The sequence below is a fragment of the Tubulanus polymorphus genome, chromosome 3 (assembly GCF_964204645.1).
Source record: "Tubulanus polymorphus chromosome 3, tnTubPoly1.2, whole genome shotgun sequence".
Taxonomy (NCBI): domain Eukaryota; kingdom Metazoa; phylum Nemertea; class Palaeonemertea; order Tubulaniformes; family Tubulanidae; genus Tubulanus; species Tubulanus polymorphus.
In genome coordinates this window covers 22,717,151-22,728,821 of record NC_134027.1, presented here as the reverse complement: position 1 = coordinate 22,728,821, position 11,671 = coordinate 22,717,151, and the positions used below count along the sequence as shown (strand labels likewise).

Below are 11,671 nucleotides of genomic sequence, written 5' to 3'. Positions count from 1 at the left end.
GATGATGGCGAGACGTTTTATGAGTTCTTTTGGTATGACGATAAGAAAACATATATATGCTGCGCGTCCGTCTCCAAATTTTGCTAATTGGAGCTAAGTTCTCAGAAAATAAAGGATTAAAAAAATAATGACGTCAGGGTGGGGTGGGTCTAGGAATATATGACGGGGTCTAAAAGAAATGACTAAGGCGTTTTCTGATAAAGCAGGGCTTCGTGGACCAAAAAGAGTCAGGTCCCGTCCTCGGTTTTGATATATTTTACTTCAATTCCTGAGAGGATGAGTATCAATTTCACTGGTTTTAGCTTTATTTGGTTGGTCTCAAAGAAAAGGGCAACCTCAAAATGAAGGCGCTGTAGGGGTCTGGAACCCCGAAACCGCCCTCTAAATCCGTAATTGTGTGACGTGTAAATTTATCATTTCAGGGGAACTTTTGTAAACTTTTTGAATTTATTTTTACCAACTTTTTCTGTTAGGCCTACGTTTAAGGTTTCATTTTCTTTTTACGATAAAGAGGAAATATTTGTATTTTGTTCTCTGAAAAACGAGTTGATTCTGCGACAGCTCAACTTCAAATCCCATCACGTCGATGGTCCTTTAAGTTTGATCGATATTTTCTGAGATTCCTGTAAAGAAATGAACGATGAAATTACGTCTGTCTGAAGTCTAATTCATTTTTCCTGGGATTGATTTTCGAGATTTTGAATTTTTGAACACATATGTTATATTGCGAGCAGTGAAACTGCGCAGTCTTAATATAAACCATCGTTTCTATATCTATTGTGTGTAACGCTTTATTGATGGATTGCTATTGTTTTTCTCCACTAGGCCGGGCTCGTATCAGAGTTGTAGGTACCGTTAAGCCAATAGGAAAACAATGGACACGCATTAGATGCCATTATGTTGCGCCCGTTTGTCCAACATTATCGGTTTTTATTTGTAATAACCTTTTGAAATATGTGTTTTAATAAGGGTGGATTTAGGGGTGGACCAGGTGGACTAGGCTTTCCCTTTTTCGTGAATGCCCTCCACTGAGTTTGGAACGGCTCCTTTCCACGGGTTATTTTACTAAAATGACGAAATAAATCCAAACCGGTAGTGATAGAGCAAGAAGAGCCCCTTTTTGTCCCGAATTGTCCGTGGAAGGTCCATTTCAAATTAAAGTGCTCATACTATTTTCAGGCCTGATGCCCCTGCAAAAGAATCCATTCTTTCGACCTGGTCTCATTAGAAGCTAGTTAGATACCTAATCGTTGGTGGCCAAAGCTTTTTATAATCGGATGGGCTTATGTGGTTTGTGAAAATATCCGAGATCGTGAAACCTTGGAGTAATCATTGATTACTCTAAGGTGAAACTAAACCACAGGTTACTGACTAATTAGAAGCTAAAGCCCCCTTGGCAAGCGAGGATGCTTCGATCAAAGAATCCTAAGATCCGCACTTGTTATATTTTAACGGTCTTTACATGGCTGACAAATTTACGAAACCGCTAGCTCTTGGTCGACGAGATGCCATTCCAGCACTGGTACGCGACTTTGAGGTAATCATCGTTTCAGCAGCTAATTGGCAGCGGTTTTCGCGTTACACCGTCTTGATTGAACGAAAGCCAAAATGGCGTCGAACACGCAAAATATACACAAAGTAAACAACGAAAATGTCAAAATAAAATTTCCCCGACTTGCGTAACCCGTACGTGATACAGGATTCGGTCGTGCCAGACGTGTTAACGGTTACCCCGACTGCGTTGGGGTCGATTTAATGGGACTGAAGCTCAGTTCACAATCGCGAAATAGTAATTTATCGAATGGTGCTCTACAATCGACGCCGACGGCAACAACAACAAATCAGGATTTTTCAGAAAGAAATTCCAGACTACCGTCATCGCGGTCGCAGCAATCTCAAATTATGGGCAACGTCGTGAATTTCGGCTCGACGCAAGGACAACAGCAACAAAGCCAGCAAACGCACCATCACCACCCGGGACACCACCATCCGCACCACCATCGCCACTCGGTCGTCGGTACGGGCGACGGACTTCACCTCAGCGGCGCTGGCGGACCGAGCACGAGTAATAACAGCAGTGGCGGCCATCACCACGGATCTCGGATGCGCGCGCGCAGTTTAGGAGCGTTCGGATCGCAAGGGATCGGTATACCGCCTCATCTAGTGGGCGGTGCGCGGGGAGCGAGCGGATCGCCGGACTCGGACTCTAGCTCTCCGGACGATAGCGTTTTTACAAACAGATTTATGCAAGCACATTCTCTACCGGTTCATCTGCTTTCAGCATTACAAGGTACCCACCACACATGTGTGCACACTGAAATAGTTAGGAAGTGGATTTTATCCCTGTTTGGCATTATACTTATTAATGCTGTATGCCTCCCAATTAGACATTTTAGTAGACTCTGCCTAAATAAGTAAATTTGGGACCAGGACCGCAATTCTTCTAAGATTTTTGTTCAAGTTAAGCTTTAATGATGATTTTTGACTTTAAATCATTTGAGTTATCGTATCGGGCCAGTTGCTCAGAAGTTGGTAAGGCCTAAGATAACCAGTGGATAGTTGACATAGTGACGATTAAAAGTTCATTGTTACAATGGTATTTATCAGCCAGTTATCTTCGACCAACCTTTGAGCAACTAGCCCCGGATCGTGATTTCGGCAAACTACAATTAGCGTTACGTGTACTCTTTAATTCTGAATTTAATTTTTTCAATGACCACCGAGAGAACGCTACGCCCTACAATCGTAGTCCGTTCTCCATGCATCAAACGCTAATAAACATCTGCTGTTGAAAATCAGTGGTTATCGAGGTCTGATTAATCATTGGTGTCAAGACTTTTAATCCATTGTTTATCATTCAATTTTAAATGAGAATTGATTTCAAATTCATCTAGGGTCACATTAACTCTATATACTTCAAAGCAATTATCAGCATTGATTCATATTGGCAGGTTTTCAGGGGCGGATCTAGGATTTTCCATGGGGGGGGGTGTCCAATGAGAAAAAGGGGCACTTTTTACGAAACACCACGTACTGCGGATACTTCTACTCAATTTTAGGGGGTGCTTTCGGTCATTTCATGCGTTGGCAAAATATTATAGGTGGAAAACCTTGGTCAAAAAAATTTTGTGGGTGACATTTTTGGGGGCACTTCAAAGTTGCGAGGGGAGGGTCCGGACTCCCCGACATCTCCCCTAGATCCGCCCCTGGTTTTCCAGCGGTCCTTCCTCGTCCTTCTTTTGAACAAAGTTTGGACAAACATCATCTTTCTCATTGCTTTCGATGAAAGTCCTTCCAAATTACATTTCTATGTATGTTTCGTGCGCAATTCAGTCGCAAATTTGATTGTTGAAATATTTCATTACTTAGGCCTGTTAATTCAATTGAATATACAGGGAAATTGAATACACATGTAGGAAATTGAATACAGGAAAATTGCGAAAATGCTTATTTATGGTCCTCATTTTACTGGAAAATTCTTCTTTCTAAGCCAAAAAGTCCTTCCTTTTGGGTCTAGAATTGCCGTAATGTCCTTCTTAGTACTTCATTTTATCCTGGCCTTAACACTGGAAACCATGATTGACATCCACTCTGGTAGTGGCAGCAGATATTTCATTAGGGTGGTTGATTTTCAGAGGGGTCGCCGCCCCTCTAAAACCTATTGTGGAGCACACTGAGCCCATGAGATCGTGTCGTTTCAAATGGATCTAACATGTAGTAGGCCTATCTGTTTCAGGTATAAAATGCCCTGTGTGTTCTAAATTTGTCCCCCCAGATGATATTGAATGTCATTTAGTGATATGCCTCACGAAACCAAGAATTACCTATAACGGTGAGTGATGATGTGCTGACTTAAGAAATGATTTACCAAACAAATATTTAGAAAAAGAAGTTTTTTTGAGCCGTATTCAATCGAGTTTATTCTGAACAAAATTTTGCCACATTCCTCCATCACAGGGATTTGAACCTGATGGCATTGCGAGACTCTGCCACATTCCTTCCTTGCGGGGATTCAAACCTGTTGGCAGCGTTAGACTCTTGTCATATTCCTTCCTCACAGGGATTTGAACCTGATGGCATTGTGAAACTACCACGTTCTTCCCTGGCAGGGATCTGAATCCAATGGCATCGTTAAACTCTTGTCACATTCCTTCCTGATTTTTTCATGAGACTTTTTTCGCCGTTTTCAGAGGATGTATTAAAAGAAGATAAAGGTGATGAATGTGTGATTTGTTTAGAAGAACTCCTACAGGGCGATACTATAGCACGACTACCCTGTTTATGTATTTACCACAAATGGTAAGTCGAAATTATTCTGGTTTAGGCCTATAAGAAAACAGGTTTTCGATGCAATTTTCTAGAGGTGCGCCATAAATGATAAAGAGGTTAGATCGATGATAATCTGTATTTGATTTAACCGTAATAAGCGGGTTTGTACTGTACAATTCAAGTGATTGGACATCATGATTCACCCCCTCAGATTCATTAGGCCATCGTCAGACGGTATTTTGATGATAATCCATATTGTCATCTATCCGCTGTACGGATCAGATTATCCGATCAAAAACTGCCGAAGGCTGAAACTCGATACACATTCCGAGCTACCGAGTGTTCCGACTAATTTTCAGTATTTCATTAATTACGATTTTGTCCCGAGAAATGCTGATTTGATTTGTTTCGTATGCGCAGAATTAGGAAGGTGATTCGGAGCGCCCGTACCGTTGATTACTGATCGATTTGAACGTTTTCTTTCACCTTTCAATGAAATAATTATTTGTAACTGCCGGCTCTTCGGAGGTTACACATTATAATAAGCGATAAAGAAGTATTGTTGCGTAGCACTCATCCACACACCGTATCTCATTAAACATTAAATATTTCAAGCCCTTTCAGCGCTGAATAATTAATACCTGAAATTGCTGGCGATAATTTGAAAATATTTGAAAATTCCACCCCAGTGAGTTGTATAATAGGCACCCGGCTTAAGTGCATCTACACCGCGGTACGCTGTATCATTAGTTATTGATATTTTACGTACTAGTTTGGTTTAGTTTATTTCTACCAGATGTCAGATAACATCATAGGTACGATTACATGCGCTTACATAAATATTTGGCGTGACAGCCCATACAAAATTGAACAACCCAAACAATTTTTGGCAGGTGCTTCCATCTTTCAATTGAGATAAAAACTAATTACTGATAACATCAATACACTGCGATGCGATGTACCAGCAAAGTCCATCACTGATTTATACACCGCATTGCGGTGAAGATACACTGAAAGGGTTGAAGCATGTGATCAAAGTCCGTCAGTGATTTATACACCGCATTGCGGTGAAGATACACTGAAAGGGTTGACGCATGTGATTAAAGTCCATCACTGATTTATACACCGCAGTGCAGTGTAGATGCACTGAAAGGATTAAAAAGGATATGATTTAAACCGGGGGATGACTCGAATACTTCTTGAGTGAACCATCATTCGCATTATCCCCGAACCAAACACTAGAAGAAGCAACAACTCCGAAATTCAATCTGGTAAAACTTGTTCTTATTATGTGTTATAAAACTTCATTTCGTTCGTTTTTCAGTTGTATCGATTCGTGGTTCGAACGAAATCGTTCGTGTCCGGAACACCCAAGCTAATCTACGCAGCAGACGCACAGGGGGCGCTGCCTGTCGGGCTATCGTTATTATCATTATTATTATTATTATTATAATTAACTATACTTGTTGTTGCACTGCTGATTTAAAGACGAATACGACATCGTCGTCGAACGTTGAAATCGATCGTTGTTTCTGACGCGTTTTCGAGAAATTTCTACGAGAATATAGAAACGACAGACGTCGACGACGAACGCGGATATAGAACCGTAATAGAACCCGACTATTTTCGATGCGGATATCATTGGACGCCGATGAAATTCAGCCGGTCGACGAGAGCGGCAATCCGGATTGACTGAACATTTGCCACGTACGATTCTACGAATAACTGTGGATTTAAACCCGGTTTGCTGTATCGTGAAAGACGTAGTTGTTATATACACATAAGCGCGCACATGATCCTACGATGCGCGTGCACACCTCGCGTCGTACCAAATAATCCGAACATTCGAAAAATCACGCGCGGAGCAATTCGCAGCGGACATTTCTACGCAGCCGGATTTTAATCGCGCGGAATGATGATTCTTCGTGGCTGAAATGATCGTTCGGGGACCGTGTTGTTTGTGATACGTTGAATTTATGTAGTTTGCTGTTATTATTTTTCCAGGGGGGGGGGTGGGGGAGTTTGAGTATGTTTTATGATTTCGTAGCATATTCGCTGATCTGTACTCGACCGCGTTTGGTTTTAGGGGAACGATGTTGTTCGGTTTTCTATGTATTCGAGAATTTATATTCAAAGTTGAAATTGGGCCGCGTTGTTTGTAAGTTGGTTCAAGTCCAAGTTTCTCATAGTTCCCAGTTCTGTCCCTGTTGCCGCTATGAGTATATACTTGTAGCTGATCCTTCCTGAAAAAATCTTTTCACTGACGCTGTTAGATGTTCCATGTTCCTGATTGGCTGGCAACGCGAACAAACTGCTTCATTCTCAATGCTCATTGGTCAATTTTGAAGAATTTAATTCGTATTTATACGTAGCTTCCAAGTAAATGAAATTACATGGGACAGACACAATGCTTGACTATGTGATAGCTCCAGTGCCAGCTAGGAGTATACTGGTAGTGGTAATTGGGGGCGGCACCATATCATCACTGTTGCAGCAAAGGTGTTGAATTGGTTTCTGGAAATCTCAATTAGAACGTTGATGTAATGAGAAAATTCGTACGCAGCCCGGAAACACTCTATCTGAAGACAATCTGGGTTGATAGCTTTATGAAAGTGTCAAAATCCCTAATGTCTAGTGTCCGTCGTTCAATTTCAAATGAAGCGTCTCAGATGAAGCGCTGAACACGTGAAGTCTATGAGAACAAAAATTGAAAGAATCAGGACAAAATATCTGGTGTTTGTTCTCCATTATTTTGTTAGATCATTATTGATTAAAGGTGTTCCTTTCTTCCCTAAACCGATGGCTGGTCACTTTTCGAAAGTCTTCTCTTGAGTCCTGATTGCTTGTGAAGTCAGTGGAAATATGGCGGTTTACATATCGCAGATGTCCGAGTTGGTTAGTCCCAGACGCGGATCCAGGAAATTTTCTGGGAAGGGGTTCACAAAGAATGTTAATATTAAACCGCCGACTAAATCTCTGATAGGGGGACTATACGGCATATTGTTTGGCCAAACATAAGATGATATTGTACCCATTCAAGTTCAAAGTTCAAGTTCAAATTTATATATTATGTAGTACTGTCCGCCCGCTTTGTCTTGAGTACATTCCTTCAAAAGAACGATTAAAACATTTTTTGGTCGCTGAGCAGGGGTGTCACGACCCCTGAAGCCCCCCTCTAGATCCGCACCTGAGGTTGATGCATGCATTAGCTTTGACCTGAATCAGTTATTAACCGGGACGAAATATGATGATGTGATACACGAGAAAATAGTAATCATGGCCATCCATTGATATAGGGCTACACGAATAATCATGACGAGAGTACGCGTCGATTGATGATGTCATATACATACGCGCGAACTGATATCTGTATTAAATAGACGTTCGTAGGCAAACCGGCTTAATTCCGATCGGTTTAATCTGGATTCTGATCTAGAATGATCCGGATTAAACGGGTTCTACTGTAAGCCCTTCGAAAAGAAAAAGGATTTAGTATTTAAACAGCGAGCTCTTCCACGTTATACATTTCAGTATGCTCGAAATTCAGTATCGAGACAATTCCCGATTTTACACAACAAATTCCAGTCTTTTGCCCCCTCCGATGGATAACCCCTCTATCAAATTACCTGCTTGCAAATCCCCCCACAACTCCCCCATGGAAATTTCCCCTAAGAAAATTGTGTGGTCACATTCATAAAGTTTACCGGGGGGCTATTTGCGAGGGGGAATTGTCGGGTGGTAATTCATCGAGGAGGGGGATATATAGATGGGAATATCGTCCGAGGGGGGAATTGTCCTAAAAAAAGCCTGTGAGGAATTTCGTTCCATTTGTTGAATTATGTTAGAAACGGTTGTTGGCATATATTTATATATATATATATACTTTGCACTTTGGAGAGGAAAAGAAAGTATAGTTTTTTTTTTCCGTGTGTTCGTAATAATCTATATCGCAAGTTTTTTAAATGTGTGCAATATTTATGAATGATTTGTATACCGGGTGATTTAGAATCATGCGGGGGTGGGGTATTTGACTAATTGGCCGATACGATTGTCAAGAATGTAGAACCGGGGCGGGAATTAAAGTAATCAGTAAACAATTTTTTTAATCGAGAATCAAGGGTATTTTTACAACAGTGAATGAGGGATGTTTAAGTTTCGAAAAGGAAGAATGTAGGGTATTTGAAAAGCAGTGAATATCGAATGCCGGAATCGTGAAAAGAGGGTATTGGAAAATGAGCGAATATCGGTTGGTAAGAATTAGGACCACGGGAACGGAAGGTATTTGAAAATACAGTCCAACTCGCTTAACCCTTTCCGTGCTGACTAATTAATACCCTATAGTGCTTGAGAAAATGTGAAAATTTGGGAAAATTCCACCCTAGTGTGTTGAATAACGGGAATAGCACTATAACGCGTCTACACCGCGGCGCGGTGTATCATTAGTTACTAATGTTTCACTACGTTTGACAGGTGCTGCCATCTTTCAAGAGAGATAATTGCAAATTACTCATTTAATCAATACACCGCAGTGCAGTGTACTAGCAAAATCCATCAACGATTTATACACCGCACTACGGTGAAGACGCACTGAAAGGGTTAATACAGATCGATTACCCGTCGAAAATCGGCAATTGGCCGCGGCGATCAAAAATTGCTTCCAAACGCGCCTGTTGATCGAGTATGGAAAACGTATGAAAATGAAATTGGGAAACCCGTAGGAATCCCGGTATTTGAAAATTAGTGAATATCGGAAGAACGGTACGGTATTTGCAAATCATCGCGATGAATGAGGACTCTACGTTCGACTGTGGCAAGTGAGGATCCACCAGGTGTCGCTCGTGTGCATTCAGACAACAACCCTGGATTTCTGTTCAGATTCAATTAAAATTAAAATCAATCCATAATTTCTCAAATTCTGTGAATGATGATTAGTAAAATTCACCATATATATGAACCTAAAGATCATCTGTGTTTATCAACAGGAGTGATTTGCCAAACTTCTGATGAGGGAGGCTAAAAATGCAGATGAAAGTTCATTGAAAATGAACTAGATTGTGCCAGGGTTGTCGCACTGATACGCGCGCCATCCAGTGGGATAGCTGGTGGCACACAAAGACCTCATTGTTCGAAGCGGTAATGTCTTCATAGTTTGAATTTTACGAATCGATTAAGTCTTATTCTTCCCGATAGCCTGCCTTCCTGACAGCACTTACACAACAGGGGTGTGCACAGTGTTGTCTGCCCGCGCGCAAGCCACGCCTACATTTTATATAAAAAAAGCCTCATCTGTGATCGATCGATTGATGAATGTTTTATAGCGGCAAAAAATTTACGGCACGTGAAATATGATTTTAAGTTTACTTAACGCGGATTTTTATCGTCGACTTATGTATATGAGTTTTTTTAAACACGCAATTGAAAGAAAAGGTAACGCAGTCGAGCCGGCTAAGTTGGATTTTTTAAAACGAGTTTCTGCATTTGTCGAATTAGATGTAATCGGACCATTTTCTATACTCGCAGAATGAAATTTGTTCCCTATGTCGGATTTTCACTTGTCGGATGTAAATGCCTGTCCCCGAGCGGATCCAAGGCGTGGGTGTATTGGGTTGTGCGCCATCCTAAAAAAATCGTCAAGTTGCCCTGAAATTCTACGGCAAAATGATAAGATATTGAACTGATACATTAAAAAGTTTAAATTCATAAGCTTGTTCCCGTAGATGTATCTTCAAAAATTAGTTCAGCTTTCGTTCAGGGTACTTTCTTTGGATTATATTATACGCCCAATTTTGGGGATGCACCCCTCACCCAATCAGACCCTAGATACGCCTGCGTTCCAAAAAGATCCGATTAAGGCTTTGACAGGCTTTACTGTAATTGAATCCTTCTAGCTTAGCACCACTCGGGATATTGTTAATGGGTTCGATGTGTCTTTTCCCCTCATCGAGTAAGAAACTCTCGAATCCGATGATGAGACTAGTGAAAAAACCGAATCCACTCCGGTCACCATTCCTCTGGTTCGATCCAGTAGACTCTGTATACCTTAGATTTCTTGACAGTCAGTGCGAGATGATATTCGAAGGTACGCAGAGTTTACTGTTGATGATCGATAGATTTCAAGGTCATTTCTCATTAATTCTGATTGTGTGTGTATATATTTAATTTATGTCTATTGCGAGAATATATTCGAAAAAGTCATTTTCGTCAATACATATATGTTATATCTATAATTTATTGCTTTCATTGATGACCGAAACAGTTATTAATTATGTGTCGTGTAATCATTAGACTTGATTCAAGAAAACATTTACCGCGTGTCAGTGGACCCTGTGTCCTTAAGTGGCGAACGTGTTTCTAAATGATGCAAGCTCGTTTCACGCAGTTGTTGTGGCTTTAAGTGAATTTACATGTAGGATTTGAGACTTTCGATCCAGTTTAGCTGTAATGGTTTGGCTCTGGATGCAGGTTGTGTGGGTTGAATTCGACTCTGGATCCAGTAACACAGTTGTATGGGATTATTTGACTCTGAATCCAGTTCCACAGTTGTGTGGGTTTAATATAACTATTGATCCTAATGTTAAGTTCTAATGTTATGCGTGCTTTGATTTGAATTCCGATCTACAGTTGTGTGTTTAATCTGGTTCCACAGTTGTGTGAGTTTAATTTAACCCTGAATCCAGTTCCACAGTTGTGTAGGTTTGATATAACTATTGATCCAGTTCTAATGTTATGCAGGCTTTGATTTGAATCCAGATCTACAGTTGTGTATTTAATCTGGTTCCACAGTTGTGTGAGTTTAATTTAACCCTGAATCCAGTTCCACAGTTGTGTAGGTTTGATATAACTATTGATCCAGTTCTAATGTTATGCAGGCTTTGATTTGAATCCAGATCTACAGTTGTGTGTTTAATCTGGTGCCACAGTTGTTTGGGTTCAATTTGACTCTGGATCCAGTTCCGCAGTTGTATGGGTTTTATTTGACTCCGAATCCAGTTCCACAGTTGTGTGGGTTTGATTTGACTCTGAATCCAGTTTCATATTAGTGTGGGTTTAATATGACTCTTGATCCAATTGGAATGTTATGTGAGCTTTGATTCGAATCCAGTTGCACAGTTGTGAGTTTAATTTCAGTCTGGATACAGTTCCAGTTCGGTATTTCCCTGAACTATAGACTATAAAAAAGTGACTTTACGCTGCATAACATTTCTATACAGTCTATGGCTTGAACTTACGCAAAAAATTATGTGTATACTGGTAAATTCTTGAACATCCGCCCATTTTCACAAAAAAAAAATAAATTCCAGCTGATAGAATTTGGTATTCTTCATGTTTTAACTGAAAACAAGGCCCTGGGTTGAGCGCTGTTAGTTAAACTAGGGTTTTTCAGGGAAATGGCATTTTTCAA

General features: G+C 40.6%; 1 protein-coding gene across 2 annotated transcripts; it reads left to right on the top strand.

Moving 5' to 3' along the window:
• Positions 1–1,630: 1,630 nt before the first annotated feature.
• LOC141901752 (E3 ubiquitin-protein ligase znrf2-like) lies at positions 1,631–6,275 on the top strand. Of its 2 annotated transcripts, none has more exons than XM_074789193.1 (4): positions 1,631–2,290; positions 3,737–3,832; positions 4,191–4,299; positions 5,594–6,275. In XM_074789193.1, exons 1-4 carry the CDS (start codon positions 1,756–1,758, stop codon positions 5,646–5,648), a joined length of 795 nt encoding a protein of 264 aa, XP_074645294.1. In that variant the 5' UTR covers positions 1,631–1,755; the 3' UTR covers positions 5,649–6,275. The 2 variants fall into 2 exon arrangements, with proteins under 2 accessions (XP_074645294.1, XP_074645293.1); XM_074789192.1 differs by having other exon boundaries at positions 3,722–3,832.
• The last annotated feature ends 5,396 nt before the right edge of the window (positions 6,276–11,671 follow it).